The sequence below is a fragment of the Taudactylus pleione genome, unplaced genomic scaffold (assembly GCF_031769625.1).
Source record: "Taudactylus pleione unplaced genomic scaffold, aTauple2 ptg000015l, whole genome shotgun sequence".
NCBI classification, from domain to species: domain Eukaryota; kingdom Metazoa; phylum Chordata; class Amphibia; order Anura; family Myobatrachidae; genus Taudactylus; species Taudactylus pleione.
The window spans coordinates 12,135,697-12,162,420 of record NW_028284417.1 but is presented as its reverse complement, the minus strand read 5'-3'; the positions used below and the strand labels follow the sequence as shown (position 1 = coordinate 12,162,420).

General features: G+C 41.6%; 2 protein-coding genes across 3 annotated transcripts in view; one reads left to right on the top strand and one right to left on the bottom strand.

The window, feature by feature from the left end:
• SH3BGRL2 (SH3 domain binding glutamate rich protein like 2) overlaps positions 1 to 1,735 on the bottom strand; it is a 36,201-nt gene extending 34,466 nt beyond the window's left edge. Inside the window, exon 1 of one of the 2 annotated variants that reach the window (XM_088471663.1) lies at positions 1,686 to 1,735. The gene's annotated coding sequence lies outside the window, so the exon portion shown is untranslated. Of the gene's footprint in view, positions 1 to 1,269; positions 1,429 to 1,685 lie in introns of those variants that run through there. The other variant, XM_088471673.1, reaches the window with a different exon arrangement.
• LCA5 (lebercilin LCA5) lies at positions 1,280 to 26,492 on the top strand. Its single transcript, XM_088471649.1, has 8 exons — positions 1,280 to 1,546; positions 7,872 to 8,239; positions 11,161 to 11,684; positions 14,496 to 14,633; positions 15,235 to 15,331; positions 15,440 to 15,564; positions 16,541 to 16,694; positions 23,484 to 26,492. The coding sequence occupies exons 2-8, from the start codon at positions 7,891 to 7,893 to the stop codon at positions 24,254 to 24,256; spliced, it is 2,160 nt and encodes a 719-aa protein (XP_088327775.1). The 5' UTR covers positions 1,280 to 1,546; positions 7,872 to 7,890; the 3' UTR covers positions 24,257 to 26,492.
• The last annotated feature ends 232 nt before the right edge of the window (positions 26,493 to 26,724 follow it).

Genomic DNA, 26,724 nt, shown 5'->3' with positions numbered 1-26,724 from the left:
TCGGCATATTGCTGATACCGGAGACCGAAGGAGCTGAAGAGTTCACCCAGGGAGGAGTTGTACACAGAAAAGAGCAGGGGGCCTAGGACAAACCCTGTGGGTCACCCACTGGAAGGAATGGAAACAGAGCAGTTAGCAATGTAGGAGGTGAATCAAGAATAGATGGTGCCAGAGAGGCCGATGGTCTGAAGGGTATGTAGAAGTAGAGGGTGATCTACAGTGTCAAAGGCCACAGAGAAGTTCAGGAGGATGAGTAGGGAGAGGTGGCCCCTGGATTTGCACGAAAAAAGATCGTTGGTGACTTTGGCCAGGGCAGTTTCAGTGGAGTGGAAGCCAGATTGAAGGGGTTGTAAGGGAGAGCAATCACATTGATCGCACCCCCCTCCTAGATTTGCCCCTGGCTGAATGGCACGCGGCGCCCCCATGTGGAGTGCTCTGTGCAATACTAGTTTTTCCATATTTGTTTTGTAAGTTGGCGAGGCCACATCTACTTATATTAGGCTATGCCCCCCCAAAGTACTAGGGCCCGGCACAGTTCTCTATGGTCCTGGTCATACAGCTTTGCTTTTTTCTTCTTCATATAAACAAACCTGTGACCTAACAGTTCCTAAAGAGAGTTCCTAATTTGAGTGGTTCTCTTGCATGTTCTGTTTTTTGCATCTAAATGTATAGTATTTACTAAGCATAATAGTAAATGCAAAAGCAGGATTGTTTTGCATTAAATATTATTGCCCTCTTAAATCTGGTAGGCAAAATCTGCAAAAATCGAGGGATCTGAAAATCCACTGCTTAGTAAATTTATAAATATATTTTAATATATATCACTGTTTATTGTGTATCTAAATTTCACAAATGTCCAGACTTGTCTGTGTTAACACACTACAGTGTCGAGGGAGATGATCAGCATGGATGGGGCCAAAATGTTAAGACTATTCCTGACTTTGTAAAAATATATATACTGCAGGTATGTACATTTTTGGGTGTAATTGGTATCTGACAGATCCATATATATGTAACTATTTCTTATGTTACATTTACTAGTATATAAAAATACAAAGCACTGGTAGGTGATAGATCAATACAGGCTCTTTAATTTAAAAAGAGTAAATAAAAACCTATTATGTTTGGAGACTCCGGGTGACTGCCTCTGAGATTGCTAATTAACTAATAACAGCATACAGCAGGTAACCGAGCAACCAGCACGCCACATAGAGCACTCCAGTGAAATTCACTGTACATGGATGATGAGCTAATCACACAGGGCCTTACTTTCCTCCAATGAGGCCGGCCCTTGCTTGGATTGTTGCCTGGTGCAGGTCATGTGCCTGTGCTCAGTGCGCTGTGGGCTGGATGGAGCGCAGCGATGTGGGTTAGATGAATAAAGAAACCTCCTCTCCGTTACCGTGGAGCTGTGTGTACATACATAGCTGACAGCGGGCTGGGACACAGACATTAGCGCTTAGCGACGCACAGTCCGACTCCAGTCTCTGTACAGGGAGCGGCCGGAGATACCCATCACTCGCCTGCTGACACGCTTAGTAGCGGGGTAAGACTGGCCTGCGGCCCACATGTCTATGTTCATATGTTGTGACCGATATTATCACCTGGTGGAGGCTCTGTAATAGACATACAGATCCATTCCTCTGTGTGACCCGGAAAAGTGACCATAGGCAGCGTACAATTACCTTTAGAGACAGAACAAGTAGAAAGATGGTCTATTAGCAGTGCACCCTGGACCCGGCTTTAGCATCTAATTAAAACATAATGGGCTACATTTAAGAACGAGGACAACCCATTTGGCACTTCTTAAAGGCGCCAACACACTTGGCGATGTGCTCACGACATTGTGTCCGACTTCCCCTTGAACTCTCCCCAGCAGCTCCCTGGCAGTCGTGGGCACGATTTGGTGTTAAAAACTGTCCAATGTGAGAAACGATCTATTGTGCCTCCTAACTATTCCAGTGCATCATGACTGAGATTGTCATCTGCCCTACAGCACGGCAGATCTGAAGATGCGATGTACCCCCTCCGGGTACGCGCATTGGCATCGTGATCGTGAGTGGAAACTCATGATTTGGGCATATTTTACACGATTTGTCGTCACGATGCGTCGGAATCTAGCAAATTGTGTAAAATATTGCTAATAGTGTAGGCACCTTAAAGGGGTAATGTCCTCCATTCTGTATTTAACAACCAGCAGTAATATTAGCTTACCGCTGTTTGTCACTGTACCACTAACATCATCTAGAGCACAGGTTCTCCAACTCTGTTCTCAGGACCCCAAACAGTGCATGTTTTCCAGTTCTCCTCACAAGTGAAATAATTGGCTCCATCTGTGGATCTTTTAAAATGTGTTGGTGAGTAATGAATACACCTGTGCACTTGCTGGGTGACCGGGAAAATGTGACCTGTGTGGGGTCCTGAGCAGAGCCGTAACTAGACTTTTTGGTGCCCTGTGCCAGAAAGAGCATTGGCGCCCCCCCCCACCTACTTTTCAAATAGGAAGATAAGATGAAACACCAAAAAAAGAGCCATGGCCTCATCGGGAAGAGATAGGGGAGGCCAGGAGATGCTGGGGATAAAAGAAGAGGAAGCTACAAGTGAGAATGACAATAAACAGAAAATTGACAGTCCCAAACACCACCCTGTGCCATGGCACTGGTCGCACTACCTTAATTACAGCCCTGGTCCTGCGGCAGTAGCGGCTCCAGGCACGGGCAAGCCGGTCCCTCGCCCGGAGTGCTACTGTTTGCGGAGGGCGCAGGAAACGCCCACCTCCCTCCTAGCGCTATAGGAGATATTTAAGCTCAGGAGGAGGGAAGGGGCGGCAACAGAGGACGGCGCTGGGCGCAGCACAGCCTAGCGCCGGCCCTGTCCTGAGGACAGAGTTTGAGAACCACTGATCCAGAGTTGGTGTTAGCTGCATGGTCTAGATCAGTGTTTCACGACCTCAGACCTCAAGGCACACCAACAGTCCAGGTTTCAGTGATATTCATGCTTGAGCACAGATGGTTAAATCAAAATAACTGAGGTACTCATTAAGATACCTGTGCTCAAGTATGGCTTTCCTTGAAACCTGGCCTGTAAAGCAGGCCATACACCAGACCAAATTTCCTACAACCACCCAGCTAGTTGGTTGGACTTGGAATGGAGATCTGGTAATGTATGGGAGCAAATGACAATCAGCAATTTTCTCCCAAACACCAGAAAACACGAAAAAGGTAATTCAGGCAAGTTGGTTAAATCTGTTTGATTTAAACAACTTGTCTGAACATCAGCTTTCATCCGTTTTCCGGTGTTTAGGAGGAAATGGATGATTGTCATTTGCTCCCATACATTACCGGAGCTTGTTAAATCTGAAATCTGTGGGTGCTGCTTTTGAGATTGGAAATGGAGGCTTGCTGCAGATATTAGAGATATCTGCTGCAATCCCTCCTTGGTACAACCAGGGAATTGAGTGAAGATAAGCACCCATTTGTTGTAACAACTTTGTTGCTCTTTCTGTCTCTAAAGCTGGCCACAGACATAGCGATCTGCACACAATGAGCCGATGTGTACGACTTCCCTTGAAACTATCCCTGGCAGCTCTGCACACGATCTCCACGTGATCTGGTGCCCGATCTTCAAACGATCTCTCCTGCATCCAGACTTTAACAGTGCATGGTGTCCTAGATTGTCAGATCTGCCCTACTGCACGGCAGATCTGACGATGCGATGTGCGAACACCGGGGATGCGCATCGTGAGAGGGGAGTCACGATTTACTGAGGATTTGGCCATATTTTACACGATCTGTCGTTCCAATGTGTCGGAATCGGCCAGATCGGGTAAAATATCGGTGTGTGTGTGGCCAGCATAAGTTTGTTTCAAGATCACCAGTAGCACCCTCCAGCTATATACACTGATTTGTCTACATATAATAGTGTAATGAGACAGGGGCCCTTATGTATTTAATATTGGTCGAGTTTGGTGCAGAACGTTTTGAGTTAAGCTGGCCACACACATGGCGATATTTTACCCGATCTGGCCGATTCTGACACATTTTAACGACAGATTGTGTAAAATTATGGCCAAATTGAGAGTAAATCGTGAGTCCCCACTCACGATGCGATGCGCGTCCACGCTGGTCGCACATCGCATCGTCAGATCTGTCGTGCAGTAGGGCAGTTCTGACAATCTAGGACCCGAAGCACTGTGAAAGTCTGGATGCAGGAGAGATCGTATGAAGATTGGACACCCAATTGTGTGCAGATCGTTTGCTGAGCTGCCGGGGAGAGTTTCAAGGGAAATCGTACACATCGGCACATCGCTATGTGTGTGGGCACCTTTACCATCTGTGCCTATTTATTAGGTTTTAAAAATTTGTCCGAGGGAAATGGTTTTTTTTCTATACGTACACCTGTCAAAACAATTTTGCTTATGCATAAATTAGGGTTATCACCTGTTCTCCTAGTTTGTAAATTATTTACAATTCAAGATGATAACTTTCTTCAATGTATTTGTAATTATGAAGACTGCAGTGAAGCAAGGTCCACTTGGATTGCACTGGAAATGATATGCTAATGTTTGCATCTATGGCAAATTCTCACAATCAGTTGTTACCGTGCATTTCATAAATTGACATCTATATTGAAGTTCCATGTACTGAAAAGTCATAAAAATGCTTATGAACGGTTTTCATATTTTTAGAATGATCACTCCACTGTTTTGTTTCAATTATCTTGCATAGTCACCTTTTTGAAGTGTATTGCTTAATAACGGTAATAATAATGAAACTATTACAGCACATGAAATCTAAGAATAACAAGGATGGGTATATAATATGTTCTTTGGTTGGTTGATGAATGCAGTCACTAGCTACTCTGAGAAATACACAGATCAGCGGTTACTGAAAAGATTAGGTGATTGCTTTTCCAAGCCAGGGCACAGACCCTCCCTCATATTCTACCCTCATTAATAACAAAGGGGGGCGATTCAATTTTTATGCAGGAATTATTTGATTAATTCCCGCGACTAGCCCCGAAGCTACATCTATTGCGGATTTCTGTTTGCTCCCTCAAGTAGGGCTTCGGTGCTGGACGTGAGTGCCGGGCATGCCATATCTGCATCGTGCCCAGCACTTAGAATGGGACAAGATGCTTAGCGCAAATAATCCTGTGCATTCTCGTGCAAAATATTGGCCATCGCAGGAATTCATTAAATAATAAGAGAATGTCATTTATATAGCACTTTTTTTCCCAATAGTGCTCAAAAGTGCTTTACATGTGCGTTTAAAAAACACAATATACAAAATAAGTTTCATTTGAAAAGAGAGCTAAGCATTTGGGTTGTATTGTTTTTTAGAAACTAAAGGGACATTAGTGAAATGCATTAGTTAAACAGGTGAGTGTAGAGTCTGGTTTTTAAAGGATTTAATTGTTTTATTTTGTGGCGATAATTAATGGGCACACGACGGAGCAATTCAATTGTTATGGGTGCCCATTAATTATGGTTCCCAAAAGCATCGGGTTTAGCTACGTAATTCCACTAAACCGACCAAAGTCCTGATTAGGGCACCCAAACTACCACATTTCTGCTCGCCACCTCAGAAGGCTGCAAGCAGAAACGTCATTGCCAGCAGATCTCGTACCCAAATGGAGCAACAATTGAATTGCTCTGTTGGGCACGCATTAGTTAAAGCGTCCAAAAATACGATTGAATTCCCCCCCTAGAGTCTGAACTCTTCGAGGAAGCGAGTTCCATAGAGTCAGAGCTGTAAAGCTAAAAGCTGTACCCACAAATTAATTTAAAGGAGATTCTAGGTACCGCTAATGGTCCTTTATCTACAGATCACAGTAAGCGAGCAGGGCAGTAAGGAATAAGAAGCTGCTTTAACTACCTTGAACCTGGTTATGTAGGGCTTTGAAAGTCAGTAAGCCACTCTTGAAAATAGATTCGCCATCTTACAGGTAGCCAGTGAAGGGAGTAGAGAATGGGTGTTATGTGGCTGAAATGGGGCTGACAGTCCGGGAACTAAATTCCTGTGTAAGAATTGAATCGATTGGTCTATAATATAGCATGGAACACATCCCATCCATTCTGCATAGCTCTCCAGGTAGCTTCAGAAAGACCTGGTTATAAGAATTGTTGTTTGTATTTTATGGTATATGTGCAGGGGCTTAACTACCATAGGTGCAAGGGGTGCAGCTGCTATGGGGCCCAGAGCTGAGGGTGTTCCATCTTTCTTGTCAAAGTTACATGTGTTTATATACATTTTTCACCATTGGGTGGTATAGGGGCCCTTATAAACATACCTTCAAATACCTAGTTACGCCCCTGTATATGTGTATCTATTATCGTGTGCAATAAATAGTTGTACTTTATTACTCCATATATTGATCTCTAGAAGTGAATCAATGTGCTCCTTTTGGTGGAAAATATATAATTTAACAATTCTCTGGTGAAAATGTATAACTTATATGTATATCATTGCCTCATTATATTAGTGCAACCTTCTGGGCTATACAGATTACCCTGATCTAGGAAATGCGCACTATCTGGTATACATAATACATTTGTGTTAAGATCTTTGCACATGAACTTTTATTATTGTAACATCAAAATGTTTATTAAACAGAAGTAATGTTTTGGGCAGTCCTATGCCTTTTATGAAGCTAACCCAGTGGTTCCCAAACTGTGCGCCGTGGCACCCCACTTGCAGGGGTGCCTCAGGTTGGTGGTCCAGCAGCAAATCAAATTATTTATGGTCCATGTAATGTAAATATGTGGACAAACAGAAGCTCAAACCTGTCCAACACCACCACATAACCTAAGAATGACAGGTAAGCACAATTTACTTCACTTTACTACTTTGCTACATTTTTTTCTTAATTTCTCAATAACAAAGTTAAATTTAGGGGTGCCGTGAAAACAGTGCTGATACTCTAGGGCACCGTGATTCAAAAAAGTTTGGGAACCAGTGAGCTAACCAAGATAATAATAATAAGGGGCAGGTTTGCCTGAAGCATTGCTTTTGCCCAATAATACCCCTTTTACACTGACATAAAAATCCGGGGTTGATGCACGCATCACCCTGGGATTTTTGTCAGTGTAAATGGATCCACCTGGGTGCAGGGCCCCGGGGATCCAACTTGGGTAGTTTGCGGGGATGGCCACGGGTCGTCCCGTGTCACCCTGCAGTGTAAACAGGCGCCCAATTGGCCGGCTTCAGTGGCGCTTGGAGATTACATAATCTCTAACCGTTCACTGCAACCAGGACTGAGCCGACCAGCACGGAGCAGTGCACCCCACCCTCCCTGCTACTGGACCACTACGGAGTGAGGTAAGAGGGTCAGGGAGGGAGGGGAAGAAGCCCTGCTCACCTGCGCCGGAAGAGCCGGATCAATGCTGACTGGCATAGTCTGGGTCGGCGCCGCGGTGTAAAAGTGGTCTGTCCCGGGTCTGATCCAGGTTGGAAACGTGTTCCAAATTCCAGGTCAGACCCAGGACTTTGGTGTAAAAGAGGTACATCCATCTATCTCTCTGTACACAATTCATTATTAAAAATGTTTGTTATTTTCTATCAAGTAGGGACATCCAGTAAGTACATTTAAAAAGGAACACTAAAACTTCTTTAAATTCTTACTATAGATCAGTTATCTTGCAATTCTTTAGCATACAGTTTTGTTTTTCTGCATATCTTGCAACGCTAGACTTAATTTGGACCGCACTAATGCATCAACTAACATTCCATGTTCTGTTGTTTGCCATGTTCAGTTTTCTAAGTTTGAAATCCTATTGCCATAGTTCCACAATGCAGTATACTCACAATATATATTTATCTTTTGATAATTTTTAGTAAAAGTGATTACATGTACATTTGTTTTATTTACAGAAATGTATAGCTCACTGACATGAGTAGCAGGAGCCCATACTCCCAATATGATGAGACTGACGGACCTACAGGAATGGTGGCTTCTTGCCAGGACTCTACCAGCAAACAGACTTATAACACAAAGAAAAATATAAGCAGCAACATGAAGAGTGATCAGGAAATGGCTATAGCTGACAGGGGAAGAACAAGGAACACGCGGGATAATAGTCCAGATATTGACAAGATGAGTGACTCCTATTATTCTGATGATGAGGACAACACAACATATGGGTCTGACCGATCCCCAACACCCAGCTCCAAATCCATGTGGCCTCGTGAAAAAAAGGCAGACTACAAAGTTAGTTCTATTACGCCAGTTCATAACCAATGTAAGTGTTCTATCAATGTTTTTCTTACTTTATAAATGTATGGTACATACTATTACTTACTTTAATGACTATCTACAGTGCTTATATTCTTTATTATGTTTGTTGTAAGTTACTTCAGATTTTTCATGTAAACTTTTACCAAATTATTAACAGAGAGCCTATTAAAGAGAGATTCCTTGGAATTCTCCACTACTGATCACATTCACCTACAAAGTCCTCAACCATTCCTCTCCCCCGTACATCTCCCTCCACACTCCTGTCCACCCACTTCGCTCTGTCAATGACTTCTGTCTCTACTACCAACTGATTGCCTCCTCCAAGACATCGCCTGTGCTGCTTCCCACCACTGGAACACTCTCCTCTCCTTATCAGACTCTATACCTCTCTCAAAAGCTTCAAACTGGCTCTCAAAACTCACTTCTTTAAGAAAGCCCTCTGGCTCTCATCCAAAACTACTGCTCTATGTCTCTCGCTCACTGTCCATCCCTTCTGTTACTCGTCTATCTGCCGCACTCCTATAGAATGTAAGCTCTCTTGAGCAGAACCCTGTAAGCTGTTTTTATTCCCTGACCTAAACCATCATCTCCTCCCCTTTATCAACAGCAGCACCAAACACTTGGGCTCAGCCAGTGCTGCTTTTTTGGGGGGGTATTTTGACTGGATATCCTGCAATGTTTATATAGTTTGTATTAGAGATGAGCAGTTTAGTTTTGACTACGTTCTTTTCGCCAAATTAGCGCAAATTTGGATTTATTTTATTGGCTATCCAAAACACTTGAGAGTCGGATAACCAATATGATGCCGTTTTTGAGATCCGAACATAACCGAGTAAAAAAAAAACCTGTTCATCTCTAGTTTGTATGCAATGTTTTGTACTGTAAGTCTTTTGCACTATTTTCTTGTTATTATTGCACTGTTTTCTTTTTATGTACTTTGTAAGGCGCTGCAAACCCCTCGTGGTACCATATAAATAAAAGAAGATAATAATTGCTAAATTGAGTTTTGTAGTTTTAGCTAATCTGGCATAATAGAAATTCGATATTGTTTTAATATATACATTTTCCTGCATGCACTCAAATTCACAGCTGCCATCGCTAGCTTCTGTTCATCTTTGTGGGCTTAAAATAAATTGTGGCTTATTTTATAGCTAGGTGGAAACACTAAGTGTGTGCTCTAGCTTTAACTTGATCTTTGTATGAAATATGCAGTATGCCTTGTTATATTTGTTTGCAGGTAATGGGTTTATGTATATGCCACTTATTGACACACAGTTAAAGTTCCACACATCTGGCTGTGCTCCATAGCTGCCGAATGGCAGAATATATTTCTAATTTTGCAACACATCTGTGTACACATGATGTAAACTGAATAAAGGGAATTTGTGATAATTTGGCACAGAACACATTAGGTCTGATTCAGAGTTATACGCTATGCTGATGTTTTCACAGTTGAGCGATGTTCCGCAATCTGCGCATGTGTCTAAGTCGCACGGTGCATGTGTCAAGGTTCATTACTGTATATTGACTCCCAGTGTCATAAACAGTCAGGGAGAGTTTGTAGGACATAACAAGGAGTGACTGCAAAGAACGCAGGCTTATTGCAACCATTTCTGGGGCGTGTCGCACCCTGTGTCTGTGATCCCGTACGCAAGAAATATGGCTACGGCATCTCGATTCCCATTCTCGACCATAGACTCACTCAGGACTGCCATAATCGAATGATGAGCAACAGATGGTGCTCCGTCTTTGTACGCAGTTGCTGCAGTATTATAAGCAGATGCTTGGATTTGCAGAGCCGCAGGTAGGCGTCTCAATAAATCTACTTGCGTCTGTGGCATTTGGATATTTTCACATCTCAGCTGCATACACAGCGGCGGCATAAGCGTACAACTGTGAATCGGGCCAATTGTTCTTTATACAAATGAGATGTAGTTATTATCCCGGCTGTCGGGATGCCGGTGCCGGAATCCCAACAGCAGTCAAAATCCAGTGGACTGTGTGACTGCTTCAAATCTTAGGTCAGTGATGTAAAATTACAACATTGGCTGTCAGAATAACACAAAATGCAGTAATGTATATAAACAATTTATAATATTTGAATAAATTAGATCATTTGAAATAAAATAGAGGTTTTCAATAGGTATTCAAATAGCAACATAATTTTTTCAGAAGTTACTAAAAGATGTGTAAGTAAAAAGCAAATTATTTCCCCACTAATATAATGTTAATATATTTAGATAAGAGAAATTCTTTAGACAAGTTACACATTCACTGATATCAAAAAAATGTCACATTCTAATATTGATGTAAGTGGCTAAATTGATCATCATCCCCCAAAATTATCTATTAAAGACCAATCCTTTTTGTCTGTGTTCATAATTCTGGTCAACAAGTCTATGACCGGTATCCAATTAGCCCAGATATTATGTCGGAGGCGAAAAACGGGGATATTTCGCCTATAATCCCCGTTTTTCGACAATGTGTTGTTTTTTTTTCCCCATATCCTATCATTTTGGTCAAAAATTGGATATATCTGGCGAAAACACATATGATTCTTGATAAGATCACGGACCTATGTGTTCTCGCAATTGCACTTTGTGGATTATTTTTCGGAACACATCAAGTCCCGAAAAAACCTCAAAAGTGTTGGTCCATTAGCAGTGCTGCTAATTGGATACAACCCTATATCTGTTTCTGCTGTCATGTGCCTTTTAGATTAATAGGTTACTCTGTGATATGGCTTCTTGACCCCAGGTGCTAAATAGTTACATCTCATCCAATATTGTGTGGCATCACATGTATGGCAAAATTGGAAAATAATCCTTTTGCTTGACATGTGGTTGGATTAATTACCATAAAGTGTTCTCTTTTTTGCATCTTTATTTTTTTTTTAGATTACCTTTAATAATTATGTCTTATTAGCTATAAAGAAGGTGAGGTCTAAGAATCCGTCAAATAAGAGGGGACCACGATTTAGTTCCCAGAGCGTAAATAAAGAGTCATCTGTGAAGGACATTGATGGTGTTACCAAGAGAGTCCTATCTGCTCAACACTTAAAAATAAATGAACTAAGGAACAAGGTAGCTGAACTTCAACTGAAACTAGAAGAGTTTCAAAAAGAAAACAAGACCCTAAAGTCGTTACAGTTCAGGCAAGAAAAGGCCTTGTACAAGTTTGAAGATACAGGAAATGAGATGTCACAATTTATAACTCGGTATAATTATGAGATCCGGACACTGAAGGAACTCTTGCGAAAATCCCAGGAACGAGAGAGAAATGCAGAGAAGAGATTGAAGGAAACAGAGGATGAACTGTACAAGGCAAATGGTGCTTTAAAGAAGTTAAAACAGCTTTCTGAAAATCGGCACCTGGCTGAACGGGAGGAGCTAACTAAGAAACTGGACCTTACAGAAAGTAGACTTGATGAACGAGAAAGAAGAGTCAAGGTATACCTTTTTCCCTAATGGGGCAGTGTTTCGTTTCCAGTGGGTGAGATATTGGCTCCAGAGATATCTATAGTCAAATGTTCCTTCTCATGTTAGAGCGGCTCATTCACAGTATAGTTTAATTTGCTTATATCACTGTATACATATCTCCATAATAAAGGATAGGTGATGTATAATACTGAAACAAATACACACAACCATTTAGTTAATCACGTGCCATATCAGTTTCCCATTTACCATATCTGTAGATTGCTGCAAAGACAATTATATTTATATCAAGAAAGACATTATGCATTATGTAGCTTAATTTAAGAAATTGTGTTTTGTTGTCATGACCATCTTCAATAACACTTATTATCGCTGTTGACTCAATATTTGTATATTAAACACCACATTGTTCATACCAATATATTACTCCAGTTGTCATCACACAGTGTGTATTAATATCTGCTAAACCGTTGCCTTTTTATACTCCTAGTAATTTAAACTCCTAAAACCAATATGTTTCTATGAGTGCAAAATATTCTATATAAATGGAGAAGATGATCTGCGCCAGTTGAAAAGGGTTCATCCTAAGGTTAGGAGTGTGAACTAAGAACTAAGAACTTGGCAACTTCAACCAGTAAAGTCCTGTACTTGGTACAGATATAGGAATCTGTAGCTTGTGCGCTTCTCCATCCTTAAAATCTGTATGTGCAAGGTAGGTACCAAAAAAAGAAAATGTAAATATTGTGTCCACTGAAGTATTTAATCATGCCTTGGGTAATCTTGCACTGTTACCCACTGGTCTCAATATGTGATGTCTCTCCAAAACATGATTGTGTAGTGGTCATATGGTTTATTATTATCATTTATTTATATAGTGCCACAAGTGCTCCGCAGCGCCTTACAAAGTACATAAACAAATAGGTGAGCAGTGACTTACAGTACAATACAATACAATGCAGGACAAGGACATGGATAATATACATTGCTACATTAGCGACCATAACACCCATATAAGCAGCAGAGCATAAGCAACCAAGTGTTAGGTTCCCTAGTGCGGAGTAAGAAGTAGATGAAAGTGAAGTAGGGAACAGTACAAGAGGGTAGAGGGCCCTGCTCGTAAGAGCTTACATTCTAAAAGGGAGGGGCAGACAAATAGGTGTGACACAGATGGGTAGGAAGGAACATGGAGCAGCAAGTTAGGATGAGAGCTGGAAGGCTTTAATGGTTCATATCAGGTAATGGGAGAAGGACCACCACAATGAAACCTTGTTGGTTCGTACTCACCCTTCATTGATTGTCATTCACTTTGGACATTCATTTGAGAAGCTTGATCTCTGCATGTGTTAGAACATATGTTGTAGATTATTGCCCCACTAGTATGATAGGGGGTCATCTGCTATGGATGAAGACAGAACAACAAGGTTTCACTGAGGTGGGTCCTCCCTTGTCAACAGTATACATGATGTCCTTCTCCCATTACCTGATATAAACCATATGACCATTAAACAATCAAGTTTTGGGAGAGACAACATCGCATATTGTGACCACCGGTCCCAAGCTTACCCAAGGCGTGTTTAAATATTTAAAATGGTGAGCATACTATACATTTAATATCTTATACATGTTAAAACACAGTGTACACAATATATATATTTTTATTTTTTCCGGTACCTACCTATCACATACAGAGTTTAAAGTTGGAGATCCACAGAAGCTACCCATTCCTATATCTATATTCTATATAAAGCCAACAAGCTACCATGTTTCACAGCAGGCCGTCCATGCGAGTTCAGTATATACAGGCCATGTGTGTAAATGTAAAGGTGGGTACACACTGCAAAGATATATCTGTAGATCGAATGATCTGCAGATATATCTATAGATGATTGTCATTCATATACACTGAAAGACAATCATCTTCCAGGCAGCCGTGGGTCCTGCTGGCTGGGGGTCACGCAGCGACCCCCCCCTCCCCTCCCCGCGGCTGCAGCTGCATGCCGATGGTTAGATATATCTGTCCATCAGCTGTGCAGCACAGCCGATGCGATATGTCTGTGAACGACGTCGTTCAGACATATCGCTGGTACACACTGGCCGACGAGCACCTGAGATATATATGCCGATCAATTGATTGGCCAATATATGTCAGTGTGTACAGAAGCTTAACACAATATGGACTTGTCACAGTTATGAATAGAATCCTTTAACCATATGTTCATTGTTAAAATCCATCTGGTTTGGGAAAGGAAAGAGAGGGAGAGGAGAGATGTCTTGTTCCTTCTTAGTCCATGGTGTAGATATGAGGAGACTCGATGAGCTAGCCTCTTTTCTTAATAAATGTCTGTGGGAGGCACCTTGTGTTGGATGTTGTCATTGATCTGTGTAAGTGTATTAGATTTGGTTCCCTATGTCTAGGTGAGAGGTTTGATATATTGTGTATGGGAATTCAGTTTAGAGTGACATGCTAGTTTCTGTGTATGGAAGTATGATATTGATGCTACTGAAGGTGTGACTCAAACCAGTTAGTCCTGTGTTTGGAACTCAAAGCCTAAATGGCTGAATGTTTCCATGTGGTTATTTTGAACAATGTAAAATGGTTATAGGTTGTTTTGTGAGAGAACCACTTGAAACTGTGAATGGGAGAGTTCTTTGTAACACAAAACAATAGTTTAAAACAAAGAACTGAATTGTGGAAGGGTGTGGACTTTGTACTGGTCCAGCTACAGCCTGTGTGGAAATAGAGTATCATAATCCTTTACACATAACACACTGGATTTCCTTTGTAAATGTTTGCCTTGGCGTTATCCGTTTTGTTTCTCACAGGAGCTGGAGAAGAACCGTGAACTGTCAGAAAGCAGTTTCATGAGGCAGCTTATGTCTGAGAGAAAGAAAGCCCATGATACACTGGAGGAGAACAAATTGCTGAAAGAGGAGATCCAGCGCTTGACTCAAAAATTAAAAGTATGTTTCATTTCTATAATATTTAATTTTCACAATTGTCTCAAATTGCTTCATGTAATTTAACAAATAAACAGCTATTCATATGGAATGATAAATATATGCATGTATCCAGGCCACATCGGGCTGTAAACTCTTGATAGGGACATGATCACCAAAAGTCTGTGTAATTTAAACCGCCATTCAAGCATGACTTTTATCAGTGTAGACATCACCATTAGCCATTTTTAACCCCAAATTCTCACTTTAAGTTTATTATTTATTTTTTTCTCGAGCAATGATATTTATATATAATTTGGTTTTCTCAATGGCCTGTGACTTTTTTTTACTATGCTGCAATTTTGTAATAGATATTACTAATCACTAATAAAGCGGCCTTGTAGGTAGGGTAGCCTAGGTTTGACCTGATGACAATGAAATGAAAGAAAGTATGAGGCCTAGTTAATCCTTGAGAAATACAGTGGATTTCAAAGCAGTTCAAAAATTCATCAGGCTTTTTAATTATACCGAATAACCAGTGCACCAACTTCCCCTGACTAGCTGAAGTCTTCCCAGTTCTGCATCTGCTGTTCTAACTATCTGTATTACTATATTTTTCAAACAGGAAAAAGAAAGGGAACTGGATATCAAAAATATATTTGCTTACCGTTTCTCAAAACCTTCATCTAAGAGAGACACTGAAATTACTCCTAGGAAAAAAGGTAAACGGGATATTTCTTAAATGCACAGGTCATACAAGTACCTTGTTATAGGTTTGAGTATCCTATGCAAATGTCTGTATTGTAGATAGAAATCTGTTGTTGTTACAGGGACAAACCTTGGCGTCAGCATTGGTGTTCAAACTAACGATTATGCATGGCTGGAATTTTCTTCACCGCCACCACCCCCACCTCCAGATGACGAAATGGAGAGTCGGCAGAAAGTTCTGAGAATTGTAATAAAATGAACCTTTCATTATACAACCTATATTAATGGCTAGTTTGCTATACAGTGATTTTGCTTGAATTTTAGTGATTTCACCTTTTTTAGATGATGCATGGGATTTCAGACCCTCATAAATGCACTTTAACACACACTATTGTGTAACATGGTGGAAGACTAAGTGTTTAGCATCTAGTTATACACATATGCTCATGCACACAGTTGTTTTTGTGTGTAAAATAGTAAATGGATCATTGGGTGTTAAACAATTAGCATCGCACTTTGTTAATCAATAATGTGTTAAAGTGCATTCATAAACTATATCCTTAAAATCTTCAAACTGTTGAGTAAACAAAGTAAAAGCCCCATATTTGCATACAGTAAAACAATTACCAACACTTTTGTTCGGATCAAATCAAACCGGGTGGTGCAGTACAGTAACAGTAAGGGACTGATTCAGAGTAGGGAGCAAAGCAACAAACAAAAAGGAGAAATGTTGCACTGCAGGTGGGGCAGAGAGTTTTAGTTTTCAGGGATGTATCCAAACTCAAATATGAATAACAGTGTAAATATAAAGCTGTCCAGCATTTGTAGGCTACATACAAAAGCAGCCAGTATTTACACTATAAATGCAATTGGTTTGCCCGGGTGCAAAGTTACTACTCCGCCTTTTTTTTTTTTTTTCTTTTTACTTTGCTTTTAGTGAATGAATGAGCTCCTAAAACAAATTGAGTAGTACCTGTATTTTATTTGTATTGATCCAATTGTGGAGTAATGCACATTCAGTGTTTACATTCTGCACCAAGTTTGTATTCAATCGGATATGTTTCTAAGACAAAAATTGCTATATCATATGAATGCCTTTTACTCCAGTTATCAAACATACTAATATTCTATTGTGTTTTTACTCACTTTGACTATTGTGTATATATAAATACATATTTTAATTAAGAGAGAACTTTATCACACATGTTGCGTGTTTTTGAAAGGAGCAAGACAATCTTGAGAGGCAGCTCAAACAGGAAGCCGAGAAGCTTAGAAAAGAAAAAGAGCAGGCGGAACGAAAACGAGATCAAGAAGAGAAGCAAAGCAGAGATAGAAAGCAGAAGATTTTGGAGGACCAAGCAGAAAAACTGCGTGACGGTATGAAAAGATCAAGCTTGCTATTTTTAAGTTATGATATGTGACAAAGGGGCAGATACAGAGTTTAACGCAAGCCAATTTTGTGCATGTATCTTAACCACTTTACACTGTGCAATCTCTGAAGTGTAAACAACTACTGAGTCACATGCAAATTGCATTTACACTTGGAATAAATTCTAAAAAGGTGCGCTGACAGGACAGAGATATATTCCTGAAGTAACGAGCAGCTCACACAGCAGGTACAACAAGAACAAAAGGATTGTAGTGGCGCGCTTGTTAAATCAGATGACCACACAATTAAATGTAAAAAAGTTTTAATATAATTTATATACCAGATGGAGATAAATGCATAGACCACATAAGTAATATAAACCAATGAACATCAATTCAATAAAAATAATGGACCATAAATCAGGTCTCTCTCATATAATAATTCATCAGTGTCTTATCATAAATATTCACTTCTGAATGGCAGTATATCCTATATAATGCTGTAATGTATGTGATAATTACACACTGTAGCACCCACAGTAGGGAGATGGTTATTCACCTGTAAACTGTAATTCAGATTTATCACTGTATGACAGAAGAGAGTCCAGTACCTTGTGGAACACCAGGATCCATTCCCCACGGGTACCTGGCATTATACACTTGCCAGGCTGACTTCCACAGTGTATTGGAGGCCGCACTGAAGATGGTAGCGGCTTTGGATCTTTACCGTCAGGTGCACAGCTTGTGTACTCTCCGTATGGGGCTGCCTCCTCTCCGATGGAGGGAGAACCGCAGTGCTGTGGCAGGCTGAGGCGGCCGTGGTATGGTGAGTGGCAAAGTAGCTTAATGCTTTCGAAGCACCGGGCTCCATTCCCGACAGAGGCCCAGCGTGATATACTAGCTGGGCTGGGTTCCACAATGTATCGCGCCACGGTGGTGGTAAGTTGCGACTGTGGGTTATTGCTGTCTAAGAAACAGCTGCTGATATCTCCGTGTGGAGCTGCGCCCTCCCTGACAGTGGGGAAGCCGGGGTGCTGTAAGAGGCAGATGATAGCCGCAATGAAATGAGCGGCAGAGTGACTACCGTACTGCAGTGTACAGGAGCGGTGAAGGTAAGTGGTCTGTAGCATAAAAATGTCTTAGCAGAAGACTCCTTGACATGTTTCTACGGGCTGACAATGTTCCCAGTTTCTTCAGAAGGTAAGTAATCTCCATGATGCTGTGTAGGGTTTATATACTCCCTTAATTAACTCAATTGATCAAATTTGGTTCAATCTGGTAATGAAAGGTTTTCTTAATAGAAGGAACAGCGCTTACACATAATTAACACATAACATGCCTGTTAGTGCAAAAGCAATGTGGATTGGGTATGATAAATAAATATATAATACTAACATGTTGGAGTGGTGATCAGTTATATAGATTAATATAAAAATAACTATAATAATGACTATCACATATCCAACATGACTAATAATCTAAAAAAAATGGGCGCATTCAAGGAGGAGTACATATGGAATGGTTCATTCGGCGCGAATCTAGTCCTGTACACGAGGTATATAGATGATTTATGTTTTATTTGGAAGGGGGATATTACTTCTATTACTCAATTTGTTTATCACTTGAATCACAATCACTTTCATTTGTCATTCACTGACACATACCATCCTTGCACTATCACGTTTCTAGATGTTAAAATAGATATTGTTGATAATGACATTAAGACATCCACTTTTCAAAAGGAAGTTGACTGCAATAACCTTCTAAATTTTGATAGTAACCACCAAAAAAATTGGTTAAATAACATCCTCAAGGGACAACTATGTCGACTAAGAAGGAACTGGATACTTTTAAAGTAAAAAACTACCCCATAGAATTATTTTGTCTATTTTCAATATGTTCCATGTAGTGCATTTACTGTGGTTGCATTTAAAACACCCTGTAGGTCTAGATAAGCAAGGGAGTATATTGGTCTTCTTTTGTTCTGTCGTAGACCTAAAGTGACTCGATGCCAGTTTACGTCTTAAATTATCTGCTTTTTTGAAAACTATTATGGGTGTTTCGGGAAGTTCACTATTAAGGACAGGGTCAAATTTCAAAATGGAAAAATTTCTAATAATATTCCTAACTTTGTGACCAACTATTTTGTTTGGAAACACATATATTTGATCCGTTAAATCTATTGGGATCATCCTATTTATCTTTCTTGTTGTCCCGTAATAGGGATGTTCTATCTAAATCTATGGTTTCTTTCATGGCATTATCTAACAATTCTATGGGGTAGTTTTTTCTTTAAAAGTATGATAGTCATTATTATAGTTATTTTTATATTAATCTATAAAACTGATCACCACTCCAACATGTTAGTATTGTATACTTATTTCATACCCAATCTACATTGCCATAGAAATGTATTGCTTTTGCACTAACAGGCATGTTGTGTTAATTATGTGTAAGCGCTGTTCCTTCTATTAAGAAAACCTTTCATTACCATATTGAACCAAATTTGATCAATTGAGTTCATTAAGGGAGTATATAAACCCTACACAGCATCATGGAGATTGCTTGCCTTCTGAGAGAAATTACTTACCTTCCGGAGAAACATGTCAAGGAGCCTGCCACAGCACCGCAGTTCTCCCTCCATCGGAGAGGAGGCAGCCCCATATGGAGAGTACACAAGCTGTGCACCTGACGGTAAATATCCAAAGCCGCTACCATCTTCAGTGCGGCCCCCGATCCACTGCGGAAGTCAGCCCGGCAAGTGTATAACGCCAGGCACCCGTGGGGAACGGATCCTGGTGTTCCACAAGGTACTGGACTCTCTTCTGTCATACAGTGATAAATCTGAATTACAGCTTACAGGTAAATAACCATCTTCCTACTGTGGGTGCTACAGTGTGTACTTATCACATACATAACAGCATTATATAGGATATACTGCCATTCAGAAGTGAATATTCATAAGACACTGATGAATTATTATATGTGAGAGACCTGATTTATGGTCCATTATTTTTATTGAATTGATGTTCATTGGTTTATATTACTTATGTGGTCTATGTATTTATCTCCATCTGGTATATACATTTTATTAAACTTTTTTACATTTAATTGTGTGGTTCTGATTTAACAGGCGCTCCACTACCATCCTTTTGCATTTACACTTGGTGCTGACTGGTTGGAAACTGGACGTGCAAACCATAGGCTATGTTTAGAGTGGGAAGATGATGACTGCGATGAAAACAAGCATACGCATCGGGGTGAACTGACCACATAAATACATACAACTCAGTATTACTTTTATCATTAACCTTTATTTATAAGGTGCCACAAATTTCCGCAGCGCCATACATAGCAAAGATACAAAACTGGATAAACCAAATACCACATAAATGTAATTACCGATGTGGGCATATACCAGTTGGCCGAGGTAGGAAACACTAGGACGGAGGGTCACAAGAATTTACATTGTGAAGGAGTGGGGGTAATGGGGCAAACAAGGGTAAAGATGTGAGAGGGAAGACTGGATTAGGCAGAGATTGGGAAGGCAATGGTGAATAAGTAGGTTTTGAGGAAACGTTTGAAGCAATGGATGTTGAAGAAGTGTATTAAAATGAGGGAGAACATTCCAAAGATTATGGAGAACTCTTGGAGTCGTGAGTGAGAGGAGGTAATCAGTGGAAAGGAAAGGCGGCGGTTGGAGATTTAGGAGGGAGTGGAGAGTGAAAGTACTTTGAAGGTTAGGGTGAGAAGTTTAAACTGGATCCTGTAGCCAGTGATAGTAGTGGCAGCAGTGATCACGCCAAACAAAAAAATGTGAAAAATTGGGGTCCTACACCACTGTTTCTGGGTCCCATCACATTCTATAGGGGGGTGAGGGCAGTGCTGGAGGCAGGTAACAGTTGAGGTTAAGGGCAAGCAGCAGTTGGGGTGGAGCTGGAGTTATAGGCATGGAGAAGTTGGTTGTAGCAGGGAATAAGGGCAAGCAGTGTTGGGGGTAAGTGCAGACAATAGTTGCGACAGTGCTGTGTGGCAAGAAGGGGGCTAGGAGCAAGCAGTGGTGGGAGTAGGGAGGGGGCAAGGGTAGATAGCAGTATGTGTGCAGTGTGCATGTATCCAGTATGTATGTATGCTATTTACCAGGGCCACAGCCTTTCGGTCAGACCACAGCCTTGTCTCAATATGGAGCTGAACACTCAGAGATCCATGGGAGAAAGAGCCCGGCAGCGTCTTCTGACCCGGAGGTGGAGGTCTCAGGCGGCGACTGGATGAAGAGACGCTGCCGCCAGTGGTGAATGGTTGGGGCCTTGGGGAGACACTGAGTATGTTATTGGGCCAGCATCTGTAAGAGTCCCTCACGCTATAACACGTATTTTGCAATCACTACCCAGTAATTTGCTGATCAAAAGACTGGTATTTTTTCTGTCTGAAAGGGTCAACCCAGGTCGAAATTGCTTTGACCCTTTTTACCACGGTTAAAGACCCTTTCAGATGGAAAAAATACCAGTGTCGATCAGCAAATTACCTGGTAAAAACACTTGACCCGGTAATTTGAGAGAATAAGTTTGAAGTGCGGAAAGTCAGTGAGAGAGTGAAACTTTCTCCAGACATTTGGCAATACGGGAGCATTTTTGGAAGAATTTGGTCAGTTTGGAGTGTTAAGGGGGGTATCCACTTAGCGATTTAACCAAGCGATTGCACGATAATGACACCGTTATCATGCAATCGCTTGCAAATCTCGCATGCATTGGGCATGTTTTGGTCGGAAGCGACCAGCGATGCGTGTGCCCGCTGGTCGCTTCCGACATCTCCCGTACATGCTGGTCAACCTGACGATCTTGTCAGGTTCAGCATGTGCGGGCATGAGGGATGTACCTGGACTGAACGAGTGAACGTTCAGTCTAGGCACATCGCTAGATATACAAACGAGAACACGATTGCAATGTCGTAATCGTGCTCTCGTTTGTATATCTATAAGTGGAAACCTGCCTTTAGGGTTGGGATTTGGACAATCGGAGACTGACGGAAGTCGCTGGAGCTGATGAGTTGTGAGCGGAAGCAAGAGATAGGTTGTTAAGGGTATGAGCCTAATGAGTGATAGGAGCGAGGATTAGAGCGATCAGGAGAATGAGGCAGGGTCAAGATTGTTGAAATTGCGCTTAGTGCCCATCAATTTAAAAGCAGATGGTGAAGATAGGGAGAAGGAGAAAAGGTGGTGGTCAGAATGTGGGAAACAAGAATTTGAGAAGATAGAAATGTTGGAGAAAACAATGTTGAGGAAGTGACCAAAGCTGTGGGTGGGGAAGGATAACCATTGCTACAGTCAACAGGAGGGTGTGAGGGAGAGACGTTGGAGGCAGCAGAGGTAAAGGGGTTATCAATCGGGATATTGATGGAGGGAGGGTCAAAGAAAAGGAAAAGGGAGATCCAGGCTGCAAATTTGTGGAGCCACCTGTGGGGCAATAGATGTTTTATTATTTAATTGTTTTTTTTTTCTGTTTCAATACTTGTATATTTTTTATATGAGTGAGTTCTTATATCACATTAACTCTCTACCTATGAATTATTTTTATCAATATATTGTATTCGAAGCTACTTGATAGTTCTTAGCGTGCCCCCTATGTTTTATTGTTTTGTTTTTATAGATGTGATATTAACAATGTATAACAGAGGGTCACCATTTATTTTATCTAAAACAAACACATCTAAAGGAATATGATTGTACTGTTTGATAAGCACCAGGAACACTTAATTATTTTGCTCTAAAGGGCAAAAGTGGAAAAAAGGTGTGGCTTGTGTGCAGGGAATCAGGAACAGTAGGTGGTGAGTGCAAATTAACGAAGATGGTGGGGGTAGCAGACTGGGAAACTGACAATCACACAAATAATAAACGGAAGTCTTTTGTTTGTGGGGGCGGTTGGGGGAATGAATGTGGCTAATAACTGACAGTGAGCAAAGGTCAACAGGATTTGATGAAGATGCTCTGTGGAGGGGTCGGGAACAGAGTTCAAGGGAGCGCAGCATGTGACAGCGCCTTGTTGTGCACTTACTGAGTCCGCATGCTGCCTCTGGGAAAAGGCACACAGGACTGAAAGGGTCAGTTAGCATTGTTCCGCCTCCAGGAGGCAGAGAAGACCATTCTAGCCTTGGCAATACAAACTGTCCACACTGGCACCAGGAATGCGCCACATTTGCTACTACCCTCGCTGATGCTTATGTTGATGATGCTGTGGAGCATCCTTCCGGGACCAGCATAGGCATTGGATAGGCACTGATTTTCAGCTGGGTGAGCCCACCAGGAAGGATAATGTTGTTCCTCATTACTCCCCCCAGGGTAAGTGGTGCCTAAATTGCATTAGGGTTAACCATTGAAGGTACAGCAATTGATAGTCAGTGGTTTCTAACGATCAACAAAATAAACATTTACGGGTTAGCGTACGTCTCCGAATCAGGCCTCATGGATGCACACATGTACACCTCCACCACCTATGTTTACCATCAGTCCTTCCTATCAATGGTAAAACTGCTGACCATTGCTATTAAGCCATCTATGAATGCTAACCATTAATAGTCAAAGACCAAATCTAACCTGCCTAAAACACAAAGGGTAAAAGTCTCAGAAGTAAACCAGACGTTTTTAAGCTTTACAGCATAAAAATTTAAAAAATATGAATCTTGAGCACATCTACTTAACATACATTAAATGTATTGCCACATTCCTGTGGGTTTTTTGGTCTTTACTATCACTGGGTTTCTCTTATTTGAGATCAGATTTTAACATTTTTATGATCCTTTCAGAGTGGGAAAAGGAAGAATTAGAAAAAAAGAGGAAAGAGGACTCATTATATCAAGATAATCTTGTAAAAGAAGAAAACCTAAACAGAACTGAAGAAGAGAGACTTAGAAAGAAGCTCTTGCTTGCAAAGATGTTTGAAATTGATAAAGAGAACCAAGACTCCTTTTTTTCAGATTCATCTAAACCCCTTTCTCCAACACATCGTGCTGATATGCCATTTAATGTAGACACAACAAATAGAAAGCAAAAAACATACACGTTCTCAGAGCAAACTGAGAAATTGTTCAATGGGCTACCAGTCCAGTCAGAAAGAGATTTAACCAGTCATAGAGGTGTAGAAACCTCTGGGGATTTTAAATTTGGAAGCTATACTCCATCATTTGGAAGTGGAAGATCAGCTGCTTATAGTCAAAAGAAAGATGTATCTGATGAACCTATAATAACCAATTTCAAGCTGGACATACAGAAAGAAAAAAAATCCAGTTTAATGGAGGAGCTTTTTGGCAACAGTTCCAACACTACACTACCTTCCATTCCTAAAGTCAATGACCAAAGTAGTTTAGATTTAAGCAACAACAAAGTTACAAATCACAACTCCAGCAATAGTCTTCTTTGGGAACAAAACATCAGTGGAACAGGGAAAGTTCCTGCCCAGTTTTCTGGTGATAACAAAAATGCAGGCTCCAGCAGACTCCGCTTGCAGCATGCACCAGGAAGGGCAGTAGTAAAAGCTGTTGATTCTGTAGAAGATGAAATTGAAGAGGTAGCATTGTAGAAACGTTACTCAATATTAGTATATTGTTAAATATTAATACATTTTTCTCCATCATCCACTAGGGGACACTGGAGCATAGACAATGGAGTGTAGACGGTGGTAGAGTAGAGCCTGGCGCTTTAAATAATTTAAAAGTGTGATTGGCTCCTCCGCCTCTATGCCCCATCAGCCCCAGTTTAGAAAATGTGCCCGAGAGAGCCGGTGCACATTAGGTTGTCTCCCGCCTTTTGTTAATCATTTTTAACTTTATTTTTACAAGTGAGGACAGTCCTACTGCTTACTGCGGCAGCCTGTCTGCTACGTGGGAGCCGCCAGGAAGGGCACTGCCACGGCTGCTGCAGCCTGTTCCGGTGACCCTGAGGGGGGCTCCCACATATGGAGTCGTCGGACTCCTCAATGACCCACCACAGCTGACACCGGCTCATATCCGGGGTTCCTCGCTTGCCCCCTAGTCCAGCATCCCGCCCGCAGCAGTCTCGTGAGTATGACCACTGCTCCTGAGTATCTGGGCTTAGTGACAGTGCGGTGCTTCTGCGGCTGTCACTTTTAGGATAGCATACACCGGTTGTGGCTCTAACCACTAACCTTCAGTGTTTGAATGCGGGGGTTCCACGTTTGCTCCCCATGCTGAAATAGTCTAAGCCCGCGTCCCGCTCAGACAGGGCACTGTAGATTTAGTGCCAGAGTAGCGCAGTGCTGACCCAGCATGGTCCTGCTATTTTAACCAGCGGTCCGTAGGCTTCTATTCCCAAGCAGGCTTTAGTCCAGCTAGCGCGATAGACTTGCTGATTAACGGGGCCTGGGGGTCGGGTTTAGAGGCAACTCCCGTAACCCCACTCGGGGATCGGCCGGGGAGGTCTCACATGGAGCTCCCATAGTACCAGTCAACCCTTTGGTCAATCTAGATTAGCAGCTCCCATAGCACACATGCCTCTCAGCAGGCTTGTCAACTAGAGACTACTATACATCCCTCCTTCAGAGTGCCCACCTGCTGAGGCGCTCAGCGGCAGGAAAGCCTGAATGTAAGTATTATGGAACTCTGCAGAACAGTGGGCAGTAGTGAGCAATGAGGTACAGTATGTTTCATCTGTCTGTCACTTACCAGGAGAGTCCTACGGGCTCTCTTTCAGACTCCCATAACATTCAATGCTAAATAGCCATCTTGGCTAACCTTGGAAGGTATGCTTTGTGTGCAGAGATATGTGGTATATGCGTGTGTGTGTGTGTGTGTGTTTATATATATATATATATATATATATATATACACAAAGTCTTTACAATATGTATATGTGTGTGTATAGCAGTTATATATTGTGTGTTCGCTTCTGCAGCACGCATACTACACGCCCTGCTTCGGAAATTACATGATACGGTGTGTTATGTGACTGCGCATCTGTGTGTGTGTTCCAGGGACAATAGATGTCCATGTACAGCTCAGGCTATTGTAATAGGGAGCAATACCGTCTCGCAACACTTAGTCTTGACCAAAGATCAGAGTAGCATCCGTTCTTATTTAAATTCTGATACATTCCCTTTCAAGGGGTCATATTTTAAACGGAATTGCAAGACTGGAATGGAGTAGCTCAGTACACTGAGATATGCAGTTCTGTGGCTTGACCCTCAAAACCACAAGTATGCACCACCAGCATCTCAATGGTCTAGGTTCAAGACCCAACTTAGACGTATACAAGGAGACTCTGGTTCTAATCCACCCTTAGACCACTATAACTTCATAACACATCCCAATATATAGCAGTATTATAAGTACCTTTAGGTCATACAACACTGCATTTGGGAGTTTGGGCGGGAGTTTGATTGTAATAATACTTCACTTAGCATTATCTCTCTCTAAGGAAGAGTGAGACATTCTCATACGTTTACACACCTCTAGTCGATAGATTTTCAATATAAATATATTTTCTTCCCGCTTTTGAGTGAATTTTGTAACTAGAGCTCTAGGGGACAGTCCTTTTTAGTATTATGGTCTGTCGGTCTCCCTTTAGCTCTCCTTAGGTGATGTGATATGACTAAATAGTTATTGGTTACTTCCCTCCCTCGGTTGGGATCACTAATACCTAGGTTTTCACATACCCCTATTAGAGAGTCTGGGCCTGATTCAGAGCCGCTCGTAAGCGGCCGCTCGTTCGCTCCGAGCGATGTTCGCACATCTGCGCATGCGTATGGGTCGTAATGCGCATGCGCCAACCAGTCAGTGCGGTCGGAAACCTCAACAGGATGAGGCGTTTGTGGGTGGTAACAGGGGAAGGTACTTGAAAACGGGGAGTGGAGATCCGAACGCAGGCGTGCCAAACGGTCAAAACGGGCGTTTTAAGGGTGTGCATAAGTAACAAAGCAGCTTCATCGGCCACGTCACTTGGTTGTCTCTTCTGTTCGCATGATTGCGGTAGGAAAATCCAACCACAAGCACTGCGAGCAGTTCAGACGCCTTTTGATGTACTCGATTAATC

Excerpts from the sequence above, each read along its gene's own strand:
- LCA5 (XM_088471649.1), top strand. The coding sequence starts at position 7,891 with ATGAGTAGCAGGAGCCCATACTCCCAATATGATGAGACTGACGGACCT. Across the intron at positions 8,240-11,160 it reads TACGCCAGTTCATAACCAAT|CTATAAAGAAGGTGAGGTCT; the intron begins GTAAGTGTTCTA and ends ATGTCTTATTAG. Across the intron at positions 14,634-15,234 it reads GCTTGACTCAAAAATTAAAA|GAAAAAGAAAGGGAACTGGA; the intron begins GTATGTTTCATT and ends TTTTTCAAACAG.